Source organism: Mastigoproctus giganteus, chromosome 3 (genome assembly GCF_048544385.1).
Source record: "Mastigoproctus giganteus isolate SK-2022 chromosome 3, ASM4854438v1, whole genome shotgun sequence".
Classification (NCBI taxonomy): domain Eukaryota; kingdom Metazoa; phylum Arthropoda; class Arachnida; order Uropygi; family Thelyphonidae; genus Mastigoproctus; species Mastigoproctus giganteus.
Window position 1 is genome coordinate 94817975 of NC_143577.1, and position 26871 is coordinate 94844845.

General features: G+C 38.0%; 1 protein-coding gene across 1 annotated transcript in view; it reads right to left on the minus strand.

Moving 5' to 3' along the window:
- Positions 1-26871, minus strand: part of tkv (serine/threonine receptor kinase thickveins) — a 252170-nt gene that overhangs the window by 183903 nt on the left and 41396 nt on the right. The window contains exon 2 of the mRNA XM_090370593.1: positions 4223-4404. Within this exon, the coding sequence (XP_090226719.1) occupies positions 4223-4404 (182 nt within the window). The remainder of the gene's footprint in view (positions 1-4222; positions 4405-26871) is intronic.

A 26871-nucleotide genomic window follows, 5' to 3' on the forward strand; every position in this document is an offset into this window, starting at 1 on the left:
GCTGACCAAGAATAAGCAACAACAGTCTTCTCTATCAGTGAGGCGTTGCTTATTTGTGATAGTGCAATACATGGGCAACTCTTTGTGAAGGATGAACACAATATGAGATAATGCTTTTTACACTACTATCATAGTTTTATTTAAATAATAAACATTGCGAAAATTGGTTGCCATTTTAAGTGGAATATTCTGGAACCAATTATCCTCGGATAACGAGGATCCCCTGTACTTTGAACAAAACGCTTCTCTAGTAGAGGAGACTACTGTTATATTATACAGCATATATATTATGCCTTGTGCATTTAAAACCAGTTATCTACTGGTCAAATTAAATTTTCCACCTATTGGAAATCAAGAGTGAGATATGCTCGTCCCACTAAGCACAGGGGCCTGTCCCAAGCCAGCAGGAGAGGGAAGCTCATTCCAGAGTAATCTTATAACAACACCATTCACATTGCTACATATAAGCCCACAATATCAATAGGAATCTCTGATTCACATACATGTGAATCCTGGAACTGAATGGGTGGAATAATATACATGTATATTATTCCACCATTCAGTTCCAGGATTCTCTACCTAGATGTTAACAAAACCTTAATTAAAGCACAGACTTCAGCCCACCAGGTTGGATACAAACATGATACCAGAGGCCCAAGAATTAAGGATCTCCAATCATTATCTAATCAATTTTACACCACTGTAACCCAGGCCTTGGATCATATCTCTTAGTACATTCGATTATATAATACCCCACTCTGAAAACTCAATCGTCAGAGGTGGCATTACTTCTGGATCTATACTAATCACCATAATCAGTTCTTCGTTTTAGTATATCTAATGCCCTGATATACTCAGGGCACAGTCTATCAACAGCAACATGCCTAGTGGAAATCTTCCTCCTCCAACAGTTGACACAGAGCGGAGGTGAAGCCTTTTTTGTAGTCTCTAAAAGCATGACCGTGGTTAGCACAGTGGCCACAATAAGCATCTGCTCGACAGTACCTCGCTATATGGCCAAAGGACGTACATTTAAAGCACTGTAAGGGCAATACATCCTCAATCTACAAAAGTTCTAGTTCTGGCTACCAAGATCTTCCTGATACACCCTGTAACCACAAGAACAAGATTTATGCCAGAAGTCCCTCTGGCCTCATTTCTCATCACAATTTTAACATCAGAACACATGTGGCTCTGGGAAACCACCCAATCTGCATGGTTTATTTCCCACAATTCCTGCAGGATTCATGAGTCAATTTTTTATCTAAGTCAAAAATCACCACTTTAGGACTTGCCCTGAGAAGCCTCCAAGCCAAGATCCCGAACTAGTGGGCACTCAGTGATAGCAGCAATATCTTGCTTGCTCCGTTGCAGCTTCAAGGACAACTCTTCTATCCCTGATCGGTCTTATAGCAATTACTCGAGTATTTGGCAAAACTGGTCAAACAGTCTTTATCAGTTTCTTTACTTGTTCACTCATGGCAAATTGATCTGTACTTGCCTTGATTATAACAGTTTTAGTTTTAGGACTTTCTTGCACTGGCTGTAACACTTGTGCATATGTCCTTTGTAGAGGTTCTTGTCCACCTTGTTGATGCCTAAACTTGACTAAGTTTAGACATCAACACTGCATTTTCAAGAACTACTTCCTGAAATGCCACTTCCATCACATAACAGAGGTCCATCACCTGCTGGATGTAACTTCTGGAATTATCAGACATCCCTTGATATAAATGCACACAGCTTCTTTCTAGTTTCATTTAGAACTGCAAAAGTCATGAGGGCAGAGGGAACAGATGCAGAGTTCAGAAGCTAAGACACTGGGATTCTCCAGGCGCAGCCATCTCATGAGGGAGAGGAGATGAGGCCAGCCTCGTCTCCTCTCCCTCAGAATTTCAGTGAGACATATTCAAAACTTTCCATGCTATGAGCATTTTAAGCTATAAAGATTTCATTTCAACTGTATTCAGTAAAAAGCAAATCAATGTAAATTCCTTTTGTCATTGTTCAGGCTTTCAATTTGTGCTTATATACACTATTGTAATAATTTCTGTATTCACTATACTTTTAAAATAAAGATATTCCAAGTACACAATTCTAGATTACTTCTTGGTATTATGCCAAATATATTAAATAGTGCAGAAAATGCACTATTTAATATATTTTGTTCTCATGTTCTCATCAACAGTTACATGTATAAAGTGTGACAGTGATGATTTTATTTAAATAATGTTCAAAAATGTATATTTCTAATTTGAAAAATTGACGATTATTCATAGTCCACTGAGTGTTTCCATCCAGTTTCTGATATCCCTATGATGTCACAATTTGATGACTTAACCAATACTTCAAAATTTGTGGGATTTATTTACTATGCTCCTAGCATTAATGTATAAGAAAGTATATGTGTATCTGTTTTTAACTCTTGGTATCCATATATTTGCTTGACACATGAGGATAACCAGTAGGCCTTGTAATCACTCTTACCTTACATTCCAGGCTGCTATACATTCCAATAGCTGGAATCAAATTTGCTTCTGCTTGGGGTTGCTGTTAAACTATTAGTCTATGTATATATCCCACCCCCAAAAAACTAGCAGTTTTCTGGCCCATCTAAAACTCTCAATAGCATTTGTTCTTATTCCCATTCTATTTAAGTGTATTCCATCCCTGTAAAAACAGTTTCTCCCGGTATAAGTACAGATCATGATGAGAAAAATTCTGCCGCATGAATCTTGCATAATCTCTCAAGTACCAAACTGATTCACAAAGCTCTCATCATTTATTCCTTCCTACAAAGCCTGGGAAAACTTCCAGACACTTTCAAATTTAATCCTAACTCAACAGCTTCTTCTAAACATTACCTTGTACCTGTTATGTAAACCCTCAGATCACATATTTGGCCTATTTACAGGAATATGTTATAACTCTTAAAAGATTATGACTAAATACATCATTAAGTTTTTCTCCTGACAGATGACCTTACTTCTATTCTTTTGCACAATATATTTTCAGTTTCCTAACAACAAGGTCACTGACAATAGCCACTTCTTGCAGAACAAAAGCTATCTGTCTGTGACAATTCTGCTGTTGAACTGGGCACCTGAGTTCTCAATGGGTCCCACATTTCAGTCCTTTCTAGGTTGTAAATCCTTTTCTTCAAATTCTCATGTAAAGCAAAATTTCTGCTTAATCATTCACTTTCTGCATTAAAAAAAAAAAAAAATGAAAAATATTATCCCCCTCCCCCTTGGCTCTAGCATGCCCCACTACCATGGCTTCACACGCATGTTTCAAAGTAGCACATACTTGTCCCCCAAGCCAAATCACTCTCTCTACTCAAGCTTTCTCCTTTGTTTTCTAGTCATGAAGCACGATTTTAGTTCAAATTAAAAATACAACACTAAACTAAGAGATACACAAATACAATAATAACACTATGCTATACCAAACTACACTTTTCCCAGTTTACAGAAAAATAGTATGAACAATGCTATAAAATTATATTATAAAATCATGGGTATACTATTATAATAAATTTATAATCTATAAAACTTAATGAAAACATTTTATAATATTAACTATACTCCTACAGAATTATATAAAATAATATTAAATGTTTATATTTATTTCTTTATAATATTTATTGTTGTTAAGTCGATACAATGAACAATGGTAGCAAAAGCCTCTCCTACTTGACTAACATTTTTGAGAAATTTCCTTGGCCAAATAAGAAATAACTGCACCTACTTTATCAGATAATAGATAATAATAACTTCACTACCAATTTCAAATAATAAGATAACAAAAACTAGTAAATTTTAAGTAATAAAAAAGTGTACTGAGCAGAGTTCAAAACTGGCTCCCACACAGTAGCTAGCACCTGTGTTAATTAAGTTATTTTTATTTTTTTTCACAATGAAGTTTAGTTACACTGCTACTTTCAATCTGCACAATGAATACTGATGTTGAAATTGTGGTCTGTTTTGATTCTGTAATATTTATGCAGTTATCTTCAATGATAGATGATTATCATTCATTGCTGAAAAATATTGCAAAACTTATGCTTATTTTAGTATGAATTTTGACGCAAGTTACTGAGATGTACCAACCTAATTTTAAAATTTCTTTTCAATTTATCCATAAAAAATGTACTAACCAAAATTTATATAACAAAATAAAGATAAAATTAGCACAAATTATAAAGCACAAAAATTTGTACCTGCATTAATCCTCTTTCATCTGGTGGAAGGCAACCATACGTTCTTTCAACTTCTAGCTGTCCATCATCATTAACCACACCTTGTACTGCACTGAAACACTGACTACCTGGTTTTGCCACACAAGTGCCATTAAACTGATTAAGGGGACAGTGGCCAGCACAATAACAGTTCAAACTGTTTACTGTAATTCAAAAGGAATTTAAGATGAGTGCCACAGAATGAGCTACATTTAGTTATAAATAAAATATCTAAACTAAAAGTCTATTTCTTAATAAAGGGCAATAAAATAAATTTTCAGAAAATACATCACATGCATTCAAGCTATGTTAAATAGATTGACTGTAATTTAAAAAACACTAAGGACAGAAAACACTATAATGCAGTAAAAAAAAAAAAAAAAAAAAAAAAGATATGGTTTTAATCTATTTATTTCCAAGAAAATCTAATACTATACATAGATCTATAAGTTTTAAAATTACTGCTGTTATTCATGCCAAAGGCAACTGTTAAGATTGTATGGCATATAATAACTAATTTACTAAGAATAACCACAGGAGATCATATCTGGTGAGAATGGGCTTGGCACTCCCAGAGTCCTGAGCTGGATATCATAATTTCTCTTTCTTGGTGATTTCCTTCTACTTATGACTCTCATAAGTAGAAGGAAATCTACTTATGAATTTTTTTTTTTTTTTTTTGGCTCAGGCTTCCTTGCACCATATGGCTAATAATATATGCCCTACTTAACTATGAATGACAGTTGTACATTACACATTAAGTAATGTAACTTAATGTAATATAACTTAGACCTACAAAAGTTATGTCTAAGTTATGTACAGGCATACCTCGGTTAACGTTACCTCTGATAACGAAGCTTCGATATAACGAAGTCCGCAATTTCAAGCCCCATTTAACATAAAAAAAAAATATTCCAGTTTAATCACCTGAAATCTAAACAAACTGACGAAATTACGGAAACCTTTTGGGCTTCTCGTGGTTGGTTCGAGAAATTTAAAAAACGGGCCAGGGTTCATAGTGTAAAATTAACAGGAGAAGCCGCAAATAAGTTTTCAGAAAAACTAAAGGAAATAATTGAACGTGAAAATTTTCCACCAAATTTGGTGTTCAGTGTTGACGAAAGCGGTTTGTTCTGGAAACGGCTACCAACGAAAAGTTTCATTTCTATTGAAGAAAAACCAGCTGCTGGGTTCAAAGCAGCCAAAGACCGTTTAATGTTACTCTTTCGATTGAATGCCTCTGGCGATTATAAATTAAAATTGTTATTAGTTTACCATTCAGAAATTCCGAGGGCGTTAAAAGGTAACATAAAAATGAATTTACCTGTAATATGGAAAGCAAATAGAAAAGCGTGGGTTACCAAGGAGTTATTTACTGATTGGTTTGTTAACCACTTTTGTCCTGAAGTAAAACGGTATTGTCAAAAAAACAACTTTGAAGAAAAAGCTCTTTTGTTGTTAGACAATGCTCCGAGACATCCTACTGATCTTAACACGTTGGACATATGCATTCCTGTCAAAGTTGTGTTTCTTCCAGCAAACACAACTTCTTTGATTCAACCATTGGATCAGGGAGTTATAGCATCATTTAAAGCTGCGTCAAACATTAAGCAATTTAACTGAACTAGAGGATAAAGAGGAAATGACAGTTAAAACCTTTTGGAAAAACTACACCATTAAAAATGCAATTGAAAACATTGATAGTTCTTGGAAAGAAGTCACTAAGAAATGCTTAAATGGAGTTTGGCGCAAAATATGGCCAGAAGTTGTACTAGAAGAAGAAAATAGCATCCAAGAAATTAGAAATGAAGTTATCCAGATGGCTCAATCAATAGGTTTCGAAAATGTCGATGAAGAGGATGTTAGAAATTTATTGAATGCAGAAGATGATGGTTTTTCAGTGGAAGATTTAGGAAACCTTGTTAGCAACGAAGACAAAGATAATGAAGACGAAGTTAAAGAAGTTCCTGCCGAAAAAGTGTTAACAAACAAAGATTTAAAAAGCTGCTTAAATGACATTGAAAACGTTTTAAATTTTTTTAGTGAAAATGATCCTGATTTAGGAAGAAGTTTTATTGTTAAGCGATCAGTGTTAAATGCAATAACTCCGTATAGACAATTGTTAAATGAAAGAGAAAAAAAGCATAAGCAATCAACTTTAGACTCATATTTTAAAATGTGATTTCACTTTGTATGTAAGTTGAATGTTTATTTAATAAAACTTTTCTTTGTTCGAAAAAAAAGCTTTTCATTTTCTTTACGTAGGAACATATCCCTATTCTGGCCATAGTATTTTTACCTCTGAAAACGAAGTTTCGCTTAACGAAATAATTTCGTGGAACGCATCCTATTCGTTATTCGAGGTATGCCTGTATATAAAAAATATATTATATATATATGTTTTTATTTATTTTATTATTACTATAATCTTTCCCATAAAATATGATATATATGTCATTATTTATATATCTTTCAAGTATATATAAAAATATATACTTTAAAAAAGTTGTCTATTAGAAAATTCCCATGGATACAACACATTCATCTCAAGATTTATATTATGAATATAGATGTGGCTATGGTGCATTTATAAAGGAACCTTCTAGTCAACATATTGGAGAGGGGGGGGGGAACTATTTGTGACTCAGTACACTGAGGAACAAAAAAAAAAAAAAAAAAAAAAAAAAAAATTTTCTTCTGGAAGTGCTTTTAAAAAAAAAAAAAGTGCTTTTTAGGTTTACAGACATACCATGTTTTTCCATTCCAACTTTTCATAATAGTGAGAGTGATATTTATCTTTTTTTTTTTTTAAATAATACGTCCCACAAACACAGGATGTTTTCACACTCTAAAACTGTGTAAATGTGACTTCACACAAGAAATTTTAAGAGTCAAAAGTAAGAAAATAAGTAAATTATAAACATAAGCATATATTAATCATCGTTGACCCGACAGAGAACGTAATTTAATGATTAAAATAAGATTAAATATATAATACATACTACATATCTACCATATCCAGGACATAATGTAGTAAATAAAAATAAATAATTAATTAATCAATCAAATTTAAGTTAACACAAAGAGAAACATGCAGATAGTAGGAAGAAAAACTAAAGGAGTAGGAATAATAGAACCTGAACTCTATAAAGACGAAAAAATAGATAAGAAATAGTTTCTCCTACATCCTCAGATTGCCTTAATAATTTCGGAGAAATAAAAATAAAGAGTGTAGGACAGCTTAAAGACAATACAAGATATAAGTTGTGGCCCGGGTATGCCCGGGATCGCAAACCCATTCCTATAGTAGGACCCTGAGCTGAATTTGCATGTTACCTCAGTGTGAACTTAGGTAAACTTAAATGAATTTAACTATGTAAAAAAAAAAAAAAAAAAAAAATACACTGTAATTTGCAAGCCAGTAGGTACAAGTTTTCTACGCTGTAAGACACCAAGAAAGCAAAGTGTATCCTATGTACATATATACATGGCTTTAAATCCATAATTATGACAATTATATTGAACCAATGGGTTCAGAAAACAAATTTTTGAAATTAATTATGCTTATTATATAGAAGTGGTATCCTGAAGTGGTATTTCAGGTAAGCGATGGGGAAATTATTATCAACCAACTTGTTGTACAATGCTATTATGTTTGATGAACAGTTTTTATTATTATTGCAAATGTAATCAATCCTCAGACATTGGGATAAAATGATATTAGCATGCACTGATTTTGATATATTAGATCTCCAGTTTGTAAGGCGACTGATTGAAATTAAATGCATCTCTTTTATTATATATGTTACATCTATATTATTATAGAATATTTCTATATGAAGATCCAGGTAATTTGCTATAGTATCAGAACTATTAGTTTTTTCTAATACAAGTTCTTCTGGATATAATTTACTGTAATCCTGAACAAAATGTGGACAATTAAACACACATAGATCATCTACGTATCTGAATATAAGTAGGTTATCTTGGAATGCTCTTTCTGAATAATATAGATAAAGGTTTGCAATTATGCTTGGTGCTGGAATTCCCATAGGGGTGCCATTCACTTGCAAGTATAACGATGTTCCATCATATACATAATTATTAAAGATGCATAAATTTATTAGAGTATCCCAATAGGTTAAATCAACCTTTATAGCATTTTTATTTTCCAAATATAGTTTCTGGAGAATGACTTTTAAATTATCAAGATTAATACTAGTGAATAAACTGTTAAAGTCAAATGTTTGTATTTGCTGAATATCGTTATTTTTTATTGCATTTATAATCGGGCAAGTTATTATTTATTATAATAGTTTTATTTACATTATTTAATATAAATTTTAAGTAACTTTTCTAATGTTTTTCCTGGAATTTTAGCATAACTATCTCTACATGATGTTATTAATCTAAATGCAATAGGTGATTTATGAAATTTGGGTATACCATATATAAATGGATATTTTAGGTTATTATATACTTTAATTTTTTATGCAATGCAATTAATTTTCTGATTATTACATTAGGGGAAGATGCTATGTATTTATATGTATTACTAGACTGTAGTTCATTTTTAATAATTTCTATGTAATATGACTTGCATATAATTGCAAGAAGCTTTGTCAACAGGAGTAATTACAAAATGTTCATGTATAATATCACTGCTAAACAAGAATGGAGCCCCTATGGTGTATCCATTGCTGTTCCCACATGGCGAGGAAGGAGGGTTGCCATGAGGAAATACAACACACAGAAGAGAGAAGAGCTGCAAAACATATTAGAGTAACACAGTTACAATTCTTTGCTTACAGACTTGCATTGAAACCTGGTTTTGGCCTAATTTATAGCTGTGGAAAATTATTTCAGCAATACACTGTAGACGCCTATGTGAAGACTGAAGAATCTAGATTAAACTATTTATGCCATAATCAGAAAGATCTACCAGTGGAGCTCAGAACCAAAACTTCAGCAGGGAGGATGATAATTCTGCCTTCAACTTTCCAAGGCAGCCCAAGGTACATGCAACAAAACTATCAAGGTGCTGTTGTTGTTGTTGTTCGGTTTAACGACACAAGGGCAACTAAGGCCAAATTGTGTCTCTTCATCGTTAATTGACAAAAAGCATATTGTTAGATATTACATTATATGCTTCTGTACAAACCAATATGTTTTATATATAATAAAAGTTCTTCAATATTTGCTTCATTTCCTAAGATGCTAGATAAATCAGGTGATATATTCAATTTAGAGAGAGACTGAAAAGTGTTTGACCGGATGGTTGAATGTAAGGGACAATCAACCAGGAAATGACGGACTGTAAGCTGCGTCTGACAGGATGGGCACTGGGGTGAGCTTTCACCCAATAATAGAAAGAGATGAGTGTGGTGAGTATGTCCAATTCTGAGTCTTGCCAATACAACTTCCTCTCGTCTGTTTCTTCGGAAGCCAGACAGCCACAGCTTTGGATCTTCTTTTATCTGGTAAAGTTTATTGTTAGGCTCACTTTTCCAGGTCTGTGACCATTTATTGTAGCAGGCTTTGCGTATGACAGACTTAAAATCAGAGAAAGGAACCCGAGGATGTTGTGAGAGAGCGGGTTGAGGATGTTTAGCGGCAAAGTCGGCACTTTCATTTCCCGGAATGCCTGCATGGCCAGGGATCCAGCAAAACCTAATTGACTGATTGGACACACTGCAAGTATATAGCTGGGAATGAATCTGTTTCAATGTAGGGTGAGAAATGGAGGAATTCGTCATTATGGCAGAGACAGCACTAAGAGAATCTGTGTAAATTATGGCAGATGAAATGGAAAGCTCAATTACCTTACTAAGCGCCAACTTAATGGCATATAATTCGGCTGTGAAGACGCTGCAAGCAAGCGGTAGTGTGGCTGAAATTGTACATAAAGGAAAAACTGCCGCAGCACCCACCATACTCGCAGTTTTTGAACCATCCGTATAAATTTTACAGGCATGGTTGTCCGTAGCATGAGCTGAATGTAACTGTCTGATGTTGCAGGAAGGTATATTTTTCCCCCACTGGAGGAAGTATGTATCTTGAGAGGCAGACACATATGTCCAAGGAGCCACAGGTGTAGTTGTGTCTTGGAAGATTTCATTTAAATCGACATTCCAAGTCTGGACAAGCTCTTTGATCCTGAGAGAGGCGGGTCTATTTTCATTTGGCTTACTGTGATAGAAGACATCCCAACGAGTATTATAGAGATACTCCCAACTTGGGTGTGATGGTAGACTCTGGATCTTAGCAGCGTAGTGAAGCAGTAGTGTTTTTCTACGCAGGTGTAATGGAGGATCATGCGCTTCAATATATAGACTTTGGATCGGAGAAGTCCTGAAAGCTCCCAATGCAGTCCTTAGAGCACTGTGATGGATCATATTTAGCCGTTTTAAAGTAGTGCTCCTGGCAGAGTCGTACACTGGACAGCCATAATCTAGCCGTGAACGGATTAAACTTCTATAAAGATGCAGTAACGTACACCGATCAGCTCCCCATGACATAGATGATACCGAACGAAGTATATTCAACTGTTTTAAACAAGAAGTTCTCAAATAAGTGATGTGAGCTTGGAAATTTAGTTTGCGGTCTAATAGTAGACCAAGAAATTTAACAGTATTAACGAGAGGGATTGGAGTATTGTTTATTTGTAATTCAGGTTCAGGATGGAGAGCTCGCTTCTTGCAAAAGTGAGTGACAGTGCATTTCTTTTCTGACAGTCTGTAACCGTTCCGTGAAGTCCAGGATTCTATTTTCGTTATGGCAAGTTGTAGCTGCCGTTCAATGGTATTCATACTTTGAGATTGACAGGAAATGGTAAGATCATCTGCATACATATAAGTTTGAACAGTTTTTGGGATATCTCGTGTCATGCTGCTAACTCGGATTGAAAACAGTGTTGGACTGAGTATTGATCCCTGCGGGACTCCCTCTTCCTGAATGTGAGATGTAGATAGGATGTTTTTGTATCGGACTTGAAAAGAGCGCAATTGCAGGAAATTCTGAATTATTTCTGGCAAATGACCCCTAAGCCCCAGATGGTAAAGGTCCATAATAATACCATGCCGCCATGTAGTGTCAAATGCCTTTTCAAGATCTAAATTTACCATGACTAGATGTTGTTTCATGATAAAGGCATTTCGGATATGAGACTCGGCTTTAATGAGCACATCTACGGTTGATCTATTTTTTCGAAAGCCATACTGGTGATCTGGAAGGAGATTCTCTGACTCCAGGATGTAAGTGAGTCTAGTATGAACCATTCTTTCGAAAATTTTTCCCATGCAGCTCGTAAGAGATATTGGCCTGTAGTTTTCAACACAGGAAGGATTTTTTCCTGGTTTCGGTAAGGCGATGATGAACGAATGGCGCCATGAAGATGGATAGGTATTTTCAGAGTAGATCCGATTGTAAAAAATTAATAGGGTTCTCAAGTCTTCTCCAAGTAAATGCTTTAACATAATGTAATAAACTCCATCTGGACCTGCAGCACTATTGGAAGATCTGTTTAATGATTCTTGAAGTTCTATTAACGTAAATGGTTGGTTGTACGGAAATGAACGGCGCGTGGAGAAGTTAATTTTAAATCGTTCTGCACCTGCTTTGATATTCTGGAAGGTGGAGGCATAGGTGGCAGAAGCTGATATTTTTGCAAATGATTCTGCAAATGCATTTGCAACTTCTTCGGGAGTAGAAATGTCTTTCCCTTTCCAATGAAGTATCGGAGAGGGCAGCCGAACAAATTTGCCATTTAGTGCCTGTATTCTTTTCCAGATGACTTGTGTATCCGTGTCTTTGGTAATGGTAGAGGCAAAAGCAATCCACGAATCCCGTTTCGCTTTCCGCCTAACTTGTCTAGCTTTTGCTTTTAGTCTTTTAAAAGCAATTAGGTTACTAGTGGTGGGATACTTGCGGAAATGATTCCAGGCGCGGTTTTTTTCCTGTTTGGCAATTAAACAATCTGTATTCCACCAGTTATTTCTGTGTTTTCGATATGGTGTGGATTTTGGAATGGAGGCCTTAGCTGCAGTCAGAATCTGATTGGTTATGTAAGTGTTGACATCATCAATATGTTGACTTTGAACATAAAATCTGTCTAAGCGTATCTGGGCAGAATAGCCATCCCAGTTTGCCTTTTTAAACTGCCAAGTGGATCGTTGGTCAGGATTTGAAGTTGCCCCCGTTTGTAGCGAGCAAATAATTGGAAAGTGATCACTGTTGAAGGGATCGGTTAATACCGACCATGTCATGATTGGAAATATGGATGGCGAACAAATTGACAAGTCTATTGCGGAAGCAGATCCGGTTGCTAAGTGGATGTAGGTAGTAGATCCAGAATTTAATAAATTAAGGTCATTATTATGCATGAATTCCTCCATCAATTTGCCTCTTATATCCATTGTGGCCGATCCCCACATTGGATGGTGTCCATTAAAGTCACCAAAAAGACAAATTGGAGTTGGCAGTTGTGCAATTAGGTTGTCAAGTTCTGAAAGCAGAAGTGGTGCAGATGGCGGAATATAAATAGAAACAAGGGTAAATGACGTACCAGCTGCAAGGCGAGCTGCCACAGCTTCTAGGGTAGTTCTCAATTGAATCGGCTTGGATGGTATGTTAGCGTGAACAAGAATAGCAACTCCTCCACGTGCAGGTGATACAGAGTTCCTATCTCGTCTGTAAGTGGTATAACCTGAAAATTTTGGCAAAACTTGGGGTGACAAGAATGTTTCCTGTAAGCATACACCTATGGGATTAAATTGAGCTATTAAATCTCTTACGTCATCAGAATGAGTGCTTAGTCCTCTGCAATTCCATTGTATGATATTGTTCATTATTTAGGTTTACCTGAGGGTGATTCATCTGACTGTTTTCTGTACGTGGGACATTTTTTCCGGTCCTTTTTTGAGAATGTGGGGCGTCCAGTATCCATGGTGTCCTCTGCATGGAGTTCTAGAATAGGTTCCTCATTATCTAGCAGCTCATCTACATCCATGCTTTTGGAGGGAGATTCCGTTTTTTTAGAGATTGATTCTGATTTTAATTGTTCTTTTCCAACTGGGGCTAATGGGGTATGAGTAGGAATGCTGATTGGAGTATTTGTGGCTTCGCTAGTTCTTTTTGGAGGATTATCTTTCTTTGAGGTTGAAAGCATAGATTTGAGCCAGTTCGCCAGAGAGGTGTTAGGTGGAACTGATACATCTGTTTGAGCTGCGGTAGAAACGAAGTTCCGAGTGCGAGCTGCATAGGAGCGACTACTAGGCAGGGTCGACATAACTTGTCTACGTGCCTCAGGAAAGGTGACTTTATTTTCTATTTTATACTTTTGAATTTTCTTTCCTGTAATCCATAGCTCACATGTTTTGGAAAAAGCTGGGTGGCTCTCTTTGCAGTTGGGACAAACAGGGGTTTTGACAGAGCAATCTGCTTGAGTATGATCTTTAGAGCCGCAGATGGGACATATGGCCTCACCTCTACATGCCTGCTGCGAATGCCCGTATTTCTGGCATTTGAAGCAGCGAACGGGATTCGGGATAAATGGTCTTATACGACAATTCAAATAGCCTGCTTTAATTGAGGATGGTAAGTCTGGTGTACTGAATGTTAAGATGATCGATCTCGTTGGAGTGAGATTTCCATCTTTTTTAGTCATAATCCGTTTCACATTTGTAACTTTTTGACTACTTAGTTCTTGAAGTAGCTCTTCTTCGGAGACTGTAATTAGGTCCCACTCACTGATTACACCCTTTGATGAATTTAAGGTTCTGTGTGGAGTAATTGATACTGTGAGCCCACAAAATGATGTTGTGTTTAAGAGCCGCTCAGAATGTTTAGCGGTGGCAGTTTCAATGAGGAGATCTCCGGACTGTAGTCTTTTCACCATTTTCGGTGATCCAGTAATTGATTCCAAATATTTTTGAATCAAGAACGGTGACAATTTTCCTACAGGTTGGGAGGATAAGGAATGAATGACCAAGAAATTTGGTAATTCATCATGGCATTCAGGTTCTCTTCTAAGCCTTTTGGGCTGGTTGGTGTCACGGTCGTTGTCAGGAATTTCTGACCTTGAGCTTGATGGCTCTAAAGGTGGATAATTTGTCGTATCCATGTTAGCTCCTTTTGGCCCTGGGGGTATATTTTTACCACCCAGATTACCGGCCCCGCCACGGGGAGGCAGGAGCAGTGCCGCTAGTGGCCAAGCGTATAGGTTAGTACAATTAGTAAGACTAATCTAATTAAAGAAAAAGGTTCTTTCCTTCTTCTGGGCTCTCTTCTTAGTGCTTTTAAGAAAAAGGGCTACTTAACGAAAAAGTTTAACAATCAAGGGAGAAAACAAAAGAGAACCTAGTCGCTTAGAGAAAAACGCTTTTGAATCGCACGAGAATCGCTTGGCCACGGAAACGCTTGGCACCCGGGGCCCTATCAAGGTGCAATGGTAATTGTACGAAAGTTTGGGAGACCTGATCTATTCGTTACATTTACTTGCAATCCTGCCTGGCCCGAGATTGTGAATGCAATGGGAGGGAAGCAACGACCCGAACATAACTGTACAAGTGTTCAAAATAAAACCTGCAGAGCTGCTTGATGGCATTCTCATGCGAAATCGTTTTAGTACTGGGATAGCCTTCATCTATGTGATAGAGTTCCAGAAACATGGACTACTACATGCATACATACATACTCCTCACTCTGTCTACAGATTTTAAAATATGCACAAGGATGACATTGACAGAGTCTAAGTGCATGCTACATGGTCCATGCGGCACACTCAATGCACAATCTCCATGCACGAAAGAAGGTGTATGCAGTAAGGGATTTCCGAAAGAGTTTATAGATACAACAGAAGAGAATGTTAACGGCTATCCGATATACAGGATGTCCGGGCTAGAGGTATCCAAAAATACACATATATCTCAGCATCTATAAGGTGTATTAAAATAATTATTTTGTTATTATACAGAGTAACTCACCAACTTTTTATGAAGGTTAGTAAAGTTCAATGTGGGCACCTTTTGTACCTCGACAGATGTAAAAATGATACTTGAGCTCTTGCCAAGTGTTTTCCAGCATCTGAGGCATTATTAGAGCAACTGCTTCAACGATATGTTGTCTCAAATTGTCCAAATCCTGAACTTTTCTCTGGTACACACAGTCTTTAATAAAGCCCCATGAAAAAGTCCAACTGAGTCATATCTGGAGATCTAGGCAGCCAGGCAGTTGGGCCTCCTCTTCCAATCCAACGTCCAGGGCAAAAAAGTGTTCAAAAACGTGGTAACATCTCGATGGAAGTGTGGTGGAGCTCCATCTTGCTGAAACCTGGGGGAATCTGTGGAACAGCAAAGATTTGCAGCATGTCAAGATAAGTGTGTACCATCACTGTGGGCTCTATGAAAAAAAAAAAAAAAACGGACAGATGACACCATTTTTGTGTACCCCTAACCAACCATTGACTTTTAGTCAATTTTTCCCTTTCATTTTCGATCACTTGGTGAGGATTCTCCATACCCCCAAATGAGGCAATTGTGTCTGTTAACTTTCCTGCAAATGTGAAAGGTTAATTCAACATCGAATAACAACAGATCAAGATAACTGGGTTTGTCATCGATACGGCTGATCATCTCAACAGCAAAATCAGCTCATTAAGCGGTGATCACCTGGCTTAAAGTGTTGAAGAAGTTGAAGTTTGTATGCACGCAAATGGAGACATTTGTGAACAATGTCGTGAACTGTTCAATGAGGAATCTGCAGCTCATTACTAGCCAGTCTAATTGACTTACGATTGATTCATGCACCCGATCAACAGTCTCATCGGTCATACGTTTTTTCAGGTGTTTCCCAGTTTGTGAAACCAAACTTCCTGTCTCTTTTAGAGTCTTATCCTACTGAAGAATGGATTTGGACATGGGAGGATCCACATTCCATTCCCTTCGTGCACGCCGCCGAACATGCATAACTGATTGAAATTCAGCTAACCAAAGCACACACTGCATCTTCTGCTGTGGCGTCCACACCTTGACTGAGGGACTGAAGCAACAGCCATTCTTATGCCATTTTTGCACATGTGCAACTACTGGTGACATGCCTGCACTAGTGACCTTGACAGTGTGACGAAACAAATTTTGGAGAGATTTCCTATCGACTACGCTTTAGTTTGAGAAAATATAATGAGTGGTTCTCGCATTATAAGCGGTTATTTTTGGATACCTCTAGCCTGGACACCCTGTATAATAGAAGAAAAGGACCTGTTGTTAAAGTAGTAAAGTATGACGTGGACAATAGATGAATTGTACCTTATAATCCATGGTTGTCGAAAAAATTCAATGCCAACGTTAATGTGGAAGTGTGCACCTCCGTGAAGAATATAAAGTACCTCTATAAATATGTTTATAAAGGTCATGATGCAGCATCTGTATGATTACAGAGAGAAGGTACTGATAGTAGTTTGGTCTTTGATAAGATTCAAACTTTCTTAGATGGATGGTACATTAGTGCACCAGAAGCAATGTAAATGTAGTGTTTGATTGAGTTTCCGATGTCAGAAAGGTCGCACTCTATTATAAGATTGGCAGTGCACCTACCTGATCAATAGTAAGTGAGGCCTCCTCTTCTCACCCAAGAGGGCTGAGAAGAGGAGGCCTTGCAGAAGGAAATGTCTACAAAGACATTTAATTCAGACCATGCTTGAGGCACAGCATTAGTAGAGGCATATGATGCAAGAAAGCAAGCTTATTCAGCATCAGCCAAAAAAAAAAAAAAAAACAACCACTACTCCCATTTCACCCCTCCATTCGTTCGAAATACCTGTCCAGCTGAGTCTTAAATTTGTTTAGGCTATCAACTTCAACAACAAGCGATGGAAGTCTATTCCACAAACCAACTGCCCGCTGGCTAAAGGCAAATTTCCGCACATCTATCCGACATCCGTCCTTCCTCAATTTGAATTTATGCCCTCTCAGGTGATTATTCTGAGCAAGAGGAAGAATCCCATCGGCATTGAGCATGCTCAAGCCATTCAAAGCCTTATACACCTCTATCAGATCACCTCGCCGATGCCTAGTCTCCAGGCTCTAATTTGCAAAACTTAAGCCTTTCTTCGTAAGAGCAACCCTTTGTTCCATTCACTAATCTTGTTGCCCTTCTCTGTACTCGTTCCAGCAGCTCTACATCCTTCTTGAAATGAGGCCTCCAGACCTGTATACAGTACTCAAGGTGTGGCCTGACCAATGCCTTATACAAGGGAATAATCACATCCCTGTCCCTGCTAGAAAAATTCCTGTATATCATTGACAAGACACCATGAGCTACTCTTGCAGCTCGTCTGCACTGCTCAGAGAACTTCATATCTGCCTGCACAATTACCCCCAGGTCCTTTTCATTCTCTACCACTGTCAGCGTAGTACCACAGAGTTGATACGTTGATCTGGGGTTACTGTTTCCCATATGTAGTACAACTTTACATTTGTCAATGTTAAACTTCATTTGCCACCTCTCAGCCCATCTGCTCAACCTTTCCAGATCCTGTTGCAGCAGCATAGTATTAGTAGTGTCCTTAACAACTCTGCCAACCTTTGTATCGTCTGCAAACTTGGACATTAAGCCTGATACACCATCATCAATATCATTTATAAATACAGAAAACAACAATGGACCCAACACTGAACCCTGAGGAACTCCACTAATAACATTAGTCCACGTTGAGCAGTGTCCATTGATTACCACTCTCTATCTTCTGCCACTCAACCATCCCTTTATCCAAAACAGCAATTTGCCTCCAATGCCACACTTCTCCAATTTGTGCAGCAGTCTTCCATGCGCAACAGTATCAAAAGCCTTTCTAAGATCCAAATATATAATATCAAAGTTATTCCCTGCATCCAGTTCTTTTGTGACTACATCATAGTATCCAATCAAATTGGTCAGACAAGACCTGCCCTTAACAAACCCATGCTGTGTCTGAGCTATAACTGAATTCTTGTCCAGATGATCCTGCAGTGCTTCTTTAACCAGTGCCTCCATTACTTTTCCTGGAACAGAAGTTAAACTAACAGGTCTATAATTACTTGGTATAATATATAATATAATAGGTCTATAATTAAGGTGGTAGAAAATGAAAAAGACCTGGGAGTAATTGTGCAGTCAGATATGAAGTTTTCTGAGCAATTCAGACAGGCTGCTAGGGCAGGTCATGGGGTTTTGTCAATGATATATAGGAATTTTGCTAGCAGGGAAAAGGAGGTGATTGTCCCTCTGTATAAGGCAATGGTCAGGCCACGCCTTGAGTACTGCGTACAGGTCTGGAGGCCTCATTTTAGGAAGGATGTAGATTTGCTTGAGCGTGTACAGAGAAGAGCAACACGATTGGTGAGGGGAATGAAGGGATTCTCTTACCAAGAGAGGCTTAAGTTCTGCAAATTGCAGTGGCTGGAGACTAGGCACCTGCGCGGTGATCTGATTGAGGTCTATAAGGCCTTGAATGGGTTGAGCACGCTGAATTCTGATGGGATCCTTCCACTTGTTCAGATTACGAACCTACGGGGACATAAGTTCAAATTAAGAAAGGACAGATGTAGAATAGATGTGCGGAAATTTGCCTTTAGCCAGCGGGTGGTTAATTCCTGGAACAAACTTCCATCTGTCGTTGTGGAAGTTGATAGGTTAAATAAATTTAAGGAGGAACTGGACAGGCATTTGGAGGGAATGGTGTGATGATTTTTTTTTTTTTTTTTTTTTTTTTTGGCTGATGCTGCATAAGCTCCTACACTTGCTTTCTTGCATCATGTGCCACTACTACTACTACTACTTGTGTCAGCCTTTGATCCTCCTTTGTGAATTGGGGTTACATTTGCACATCTCCAGTCCATGGGTACCTCCCCTGAGTCCAAAGAAGCTCTCATAATTATGGCTAGGGGTTTGCTTACTTCCTTTGCTGCCTCCTTTAATATAACTGGATAGATCCCATCCACCCCGGGTGCCTTTTTTATGTTTATCCTCAACAATTTCTCCTCCACTTTCCTCTCAGTTATTAGAAAATCATCTAGCTCACTGCCAATGTTTACTTCACCTACGACATTCCCCTTCCTGAATAACTCCTCATGTGTGAATGTAGATGCAAAATACTCGTTTAGATTGTTAGCCACCTGAGCTGGATCCTCCACTGTTGAACCATCAACATCCAGTGGACCAATCTGATTCATCCCTTTCCTTCTTGAGTTTAAATAGGTAAAGAACTCTTTTCTGTTTTTTTTTTTGCATCCTTTGCCAAGGATTTCTCATAATCTGCCTTTGCCTGCCTAATCTCCTTTGTGACTTGGTTACAGACCAACTTATATCTATCATAGGCTTCCATGTCACCCATTAATTTGTATGTATCCCATGCATTTTTCTTCTCTGCCATATGTCTCATTAGTTCATCTGACAACCATTTAGGCCTGAACCTTGAACAATATTTCTTGGTTGGTATGTAAAGCCTGGTAGCTTCCAAGATTAGTTCCTTGAATGCTTCTCATTTTGAATTTGCTGTTGGTAACATCATCAGTTGGTCCCACTGCATAGAATTTAAATACTGTCTCAGACCATCATAGTCGCCTTTACGAAAGCAAAAACCCTTCCCTTTACCTCTGATGGTAGTTACCTCCTTGAGTAAATCCCACTTCAGCACACTGTGCTCACTGCCACCCAGTGGTTCCTTTATCTGCAGATTCCTGATGCATGAAGAATCACTACTGATAATCAGATCAAGAGTATTACTCCCTCTAGTTGCCTCCCGAACATGCAGGTGTAGAAAACAATCATCCAATAAATCCAAAAAAGCCTTGCTAGTGTGTGAGTGACCAACCCACAAATTCCAGTCAATATCTGGGAAATTAAAATCCCCCATTATAAGACTCTCTGATTTACTGGCCCATTCTATTTCCCTGTACAGTATCTTATTATACTCATCAGAGTAATTAGGCCTATAGCACACTCCTGCTCTCAATTTTGATTTACCTATGCTTATGTCACACCAAACTGACTCGATACTGCCCTGTCCATCTATGTCGACTGGCTTCACTTCCTTGGATTTTATGTGTTTGTTAACTAATAGCATAACCCCTCCTCCCTTCCTATCCTGTCTATCCTTTCTGTAGACATTGTACTCCCCAAATTCCAGTTCTGCATTCCTTATATCTGTGTGACACCACGTCTCTGATATCCCAACAATATCTGCCTTTGATGTTTTGAGTAATACCTCAAATTCATCAAATTTATTTACTAAACTCCTAGCATTGGTGTACACGCAAGTATACATGCACCTGTTTCTATTCTTAGCTACCCTAACACAACCCATGTGTTTACTTGTACCGTAATGACTTCCAGCAGTCTCTGAAATATCCTGCATCTTGTTTTTCAGGCTTCTGCTCATTCCAATAGAAGCAGTGCAAGAATCTCTTTCACCTCTGCCAATGGCTACTGTTAATCCATTAGTCTTTGTCTCCCCCCAAGCTAGCAGTTTTCCGACCCACCTAACACTGCCTCGATAGCATCAGCAAATATTCTTGCACCCTTTCTATTTAAGTGTATCCCATCCCTGTAGAAGCAGTCTCTCCTGTTAATAAGTACAGACCAGGCTGAAAATAATTCTACCCCTTGAGCCTTGCACAATCTTTCTAGGGCCGAATTGATCAACAAGGCTCTCATCATATACTTCCTCCTATCGTGTCTGGGCAGAATTTGAATAGTTTGAATTAAACAGAACAGATGTGCAAGCAATGCTATTAAATTATGCAGATACCAAAGTACTATGTATTTGAGAAAAAATCAGGCAAATGGAAATGTAGGCAAAGAGGTGGTGTATCAGTTTTTTTTTTTTTTTTTGTTAGTTGTTGGCGCATTGGCTTCTGTGGTCATAATGCACCTCCCAAAGTTTTTGCATTTTATTCTGATCCAAGCTTGAGGCGCGATTGAAACCCGCGACTTTGGGTTGCCAGGTAGGCACTTTACCCACCTGGCTAGCCCAGTCAGTTATCATATGTATGCTTGTTGTAAGTGTTCAAGACAATGAGTGCTACCTATGCATGCCTCTTACAAGAGTTACAAGTTTTGAGCATTTGTGAACAGACAATGGACAACTCTGTGAAACATTTCAGCAAGCTTACAGAGAACATGGACTTTTGAAAGGAGACAGGATATGGCACGACACACTTTCCAAGGCAATTGAGGCACGTACACCAAGTTATATACAGTTACTGTGAAGATTTCATAAGACGTTATTCTAAAGAAACTGGCCCTCTCCATGCTCTTGCAGAAATAAACAAAACGTTGAAAAATTATAGTCTGAGCCTTCAAAAAGTGCATCTACCAGCTGTCGAAATAATGACAGCACCTCTGCATTGGCAATCATTTGACATTTTAGAAGAGCAAGCCAAAGTGATTGCAAATACATAAAAATTAAACAATGAGCAAAAAAATGGCATTTGACATTATTCTTGATGCCACATACAATAATAAGTCAAACTCTAATCATAACTGTTTTTTTAGATTGTCCGGCTGGAACTGGAAAAACATTTCTTTATTCAACTATACTACACACCATATGAGGCAAGGGAAGATAGTGTTACTCCTGTTGCGTCTACAGGTATTACAGCAATTCTGTTGGCAGAGCTGCTCACTCTATGTTCAAGATACCTCTGCTTCTGAATGCAACATCAAGGTGCAATTTAAAGCTGAACATAGAGGGAGCTAAGGCACTTCTACAATCAAAACTGATAGTGTGGGACGAAGCACCAATGACTCACATTCAAGCAGTAGACAAGTCTTTTGGAGGGAAAGTTATACCACTAAGTGGAGACTTCAGGCAAGTCCTAATGCCTATCAGTGATATTACAAGGCTCAAGATCTCTAACAGTTGCCAGTTTTATAAAGAAAGATGGGCCATGGACCCAATTCCATATACTGAAACTTACATGTAATATGCAAACAACAGCAAGTGAGACTGAATTTTCAGAATGGCTATTAAAAGTAGGTGATGGAAGAATTGGTGCAACATAAGTTTGCCTACAGCCTGTTTTTGAAATACACAAGACCCTGTAGAACAACTATGGTGACATGACAAGGGAAAATAATAATTAACATCTGCTCATTAATTTATACTGAACGTAATCATTTCCTAAACTTCCTAATGCGAAATCAACTTATTTCAAGATTAAAAAATAAATAAATAAAACACAGTAATTACGTTCTTGTATACCGCGTGGAAAGGCCAAGAGTTTTAAGATGGGAGAAATTTATGGATTTCCCCTCACACCGTGGTTGAATTAGTCTCTGGTGAGGGTTGAATGGGGAAAAAAGTTTCACCATCTGTAAAAACAGGTATAACCACCACAGAATATACACCATTTATGTTTATGGGTATTAATAAACAACCATCATTTCCAGACAGAGAGACTTGACCCCAGGATCCTCAGCTGGATATCATAATTTTTCTCTTTCTCGGTGATTCCTTCCTCTCTCTCTCTCTCTCTCTCTCTCTCTCTCTCTCTCTCTCTCTCTCTCTCTCTCTCTCTCTCTCTCTCTCTCTCTCAGGGTAACTCGGGATTTTTTTTTTTTTTTTTTTTCTGGCTGGTGCAGCATAAGCCTCAGGCTTCCTTGCACCATAGAACTAATAATAATAATACAGCTATTCTCATTGTTCGCGCCCCAACACGAGATTATCAGCCAGGAGCCTCGCGAAAGTACAAATTTAGCAGCAGGATAAGTCTTGAATAATCGGAGGTTGACTGGAGTCACAGGAGTATAAAATGATGGCTAGGACTGTTCTTCGCATACTAGTGCAAAAAGTTGGTTTAATATGCTTTCATATGAAATGCACAGTGAAGAATTTATACAAAATTCATAAGAAATGCGCACGCGAAGAATTTAAACAAAAATTTGCAAACAAAACACAAAAAAACTTTCTTACTTTGGCTATTTTCTAACTTTTAAAACAACCAAAGTAATGACCATAAACACCGTTGCCAAATAAAGCCAAAAAAAAAAAAAAACCTAGGAGCCATAAAGTGCACCTACAAAGGGTACTAGGAAAGTTTTGCAATACAGCTTTGTTTATTTAATTTTTTCAAAGTAATTTCCTCTACATTCAATACACCTCTCCATCCTCCGAAACCAATCTTTAAACCAGTTCTGCCAAGTTTCACTAGGGAGTAAAGCACACTCGTTGTCCCAAGCCCGTAGAAGGTCCTCATCACTGGAAAACCGCCTCCCTTTTAGCTTCATTTTCACATGCGGGAACAGTGCAAAGTCGCAGGGAGCAAGGTCTGGACTGTAGGGAGGGTGCTCGAGAAGTTTCAGTCCTGTCGTGGTCAAATATTCGGTGCAGGCTTTGGCGTGGTGAGCTGGAGCATTTTCGTGATGGAGGTACCAGGTGTCCATTCTTGACTTTGGCCGCAGGTTCTTCATAGATCCAATGACTTTAGGCAGGCATTGTTCAGTATACCACTTAGCTGTGACTGTCTTCTGCGTGTCCAAAACGACACGCTCCACAATTCCACTCGATTTGAAAAATACAGCTATCATTTTCTTCTTTACAGATCGGGATTTTCTGACAATTACGGGTGTGTCGTCATCATCAAAGACCCAAACTTTGTTTTGAGCCTTGGTCGGCAGATCGTAATAGTACAGCCAAGTCTCGTCACCTGTCACGATGTTGTTCACATACCGAGATTGTCCCTTATCAAACTTTTTTAACATCTCCCGGCACCAAGTCACACGTCGTGTCATCTGCTCTTCAGTCAGTTGATGCGGCACCCAGAGAGAACAAAGTTTCTTCACGTGCAAATGATCTTGCAGAATCGAACGAATTGCTGGTGCATTTAGGCCCAAAGTATCCTCTATCTGTTGGTAGGTCACTCGCCTGTTTTCGTCAAGCATTTTCCTCACAGCAGTAACGTTTTCCTCCGTAACTGACGTTCGTGGCCTTCCCGGCCTCTCAGAATCCTCCAGAGTGAAATTTCCCCTTTGGAATTCTCTATACCACCTGAATATCATTGTACGATGTGGACAATCATCATCTAGTGCAAGAGTCATTTCTTCTAAGCACTGGTCTATGGTTAAACCACGCACGAAATTATACCGCAAAACTGTCCTTATCTCATTTCGTGACCACGATGCCATCGCAAGCACTTTACACTCTCACTACTAATGAATAACTGAGCCCATCGACTTGGCGCGGCGGCTACTCTGCACGTATGAACATGTCTCAACATGCAGCAACAAGCAGCTTCCTGTGATTCATTGTTGCGTCATATTGCAAAACTTTCCTAGTACCCTTTGTATATAATAATGGGGGAGAGTCAAATTTAAAAAAAAAGTTGGTGAACCAGTACGTGTGCATGATGTGGGGATTAGTGATTCACTTCACCAAATACACAAGATACTCAAGAGCAGAAGGCAGGGAGGGAAGCAAGAACAGAGTGGGTGGACCAAACTCTTGGACAGCTTGTCTGTGCCGTCCAGTACTGGCGCCGGCGATCAGGAAATGCGGTCATAATCAAGCATGGAGGTTGAGTTACCAGAGTTTGTTGTAGTACGTTCTGGGTTCTGTCGGTTAAGCGAGAAAATTAACAGGCGTCATACCGGCTCCGCTTGCCTTCGATTTCCTTCCAGCTTAAGTCTTCCTTCTTAGATATCTTTATCTGCGGATGCCATACCCCATAATGTGAAAGTCATGTGAAAAATTAGCAGAAAGTGATGTAGACAGATAAGGTCCCAAAAAGCCAAGAAAAGCTGCTCCTCTCTCTCTCCCGCTCACTTAACCGTACATGAATTTTTAAATACCTAAAAAAAAAAAAAAAAAAAAAGCGGAATTTTGCCCAAAAGTAATCTTTCCCTTTACGTTTTTATGATAATTAATTAGCATAAGTTGGTTGTGACAAACAGAGCTTGTTTGGGATGAAAGGAGAAAGAACTGTTTAAAAATATATATAAAAAAAATTCACCAAACATTTCAAAATTTTGCTGTTTGTTCAATTTTCCGTAATGTCTCTTACTGCTATTAAAAATCATGAATTTTAAATCGCCAAATTAAATTTATTTTCTGCCTGAGACAAACGTCATGGGTTAAAAAAAAAAAAAAAAAAAAAATCAAATACTAAGTGTAACAAGGATTTCATCAGATATTAAAAGTTTTTCTGGTTGTCGGGGCAGAATACAGTATACAACAAACTATATATCTAATCTAGATAGAATATCTATCTATCAAACTAATACCTGGAATAATTTTTGTTACAATAATATATTTTTCAAAGTGATCTGTTGTAAATTTGTGGCGTTTATCGTCCAATATAATTTTATACGCAGAGAATGAATGACCTTTCTTCTAACGAAGTGACTGGGTTGTATTTAAAAATGTGAGCTTCTGAAGCCTCTACTTGAAATGGAAGTTCATTTCATTTTCCATTTATGAAGTCGTCTATTTTCTTTAAAGTGTAAAATTATTTTCTAAAAGATTGTATTTTCTTCTTATTTCTCCTCATATGCCTCCAGGCATAACTGAAATTTGCAATTCAACTTTTTCCATCTCCCCAATTTCGCTGTTCAAAGCAAGTCCCGACGTTTCAAGTTCGATTATATTAACGGTCTTCTAGCCAAAGAATCAAAGCATTTCCTTAGCCGCTGAGTACTATCCAAGGAATCAACGAGTACAGCGAAGGGCAACGAGATTGGTGAGCGAAACAAAGGGTTGCGCTTACCAAGAAAGGCTTAAGTTCTGCAAATCGCAGCGTCTGGACACTAGGGACCTGCGAGGTGATCTGATTGAGGTGTATAAGGCTTGAATGGCTCAGTGTTGATGGAATTTTTCCTCTTGCTCAGATTACGCACCCAAGGGGACATAGATTCAAATTGAGGAAAGACAGTTGTAGAGTCGATGTGGGGAAATATGCCTTTAGACAGCGGGTAGTTGATTACTGAAACAAACTTCCATCTATCGTTATAGAAGCTGACAGCTTAAATACTGTAAATTCAAAGCAGAACTAGACAAATTTTTAGAATTAATAACTGGCTGAATTTTTTTTTTTTTTTTTTTTGGCTAATGCCTACCAGTGATATTACAAGGCTCAAGATCTCTAACAGTTGCCAGTTTTATAAAGAAAGATGGGCCATGGACCCAATTCCATATACTGAAACTTACATGTAATATGCAAACAACAGCAAGTGAGACTGAATTTTCAGAATGGCTATTAAAAGTAGGTGTTGGAAGAATTGGTGCAACATAAGTTTGCCTACAGCCTGTTTTTGAAATACACAAGACCCTGTAGAACAACTATGGTGACATTAACTTCAACACTGTTACAACTCAGCAACTCAAAGGCAGAGCAATACTAAGTGTTACAAATGAGGATTCTTTTAAACTGAACAACAAAGTGTTAGACCGTATTCGAGGAGAAGTGACTGTTTACAAAAGTGTGGATACTGTCACAAGCAATGAACCAAGTGAGCATCTGGCATACCCTGAAGAATTTCTCAACAGCTTAATACCAACAGGAATGCCTCCTCACGAGCTAAAACTGAAAGTAGGTGCTGTAATCATGCTACTACGGAATCTTATGTCATCAAGGGGAACTCTGCAATGGAACAAGATTGAT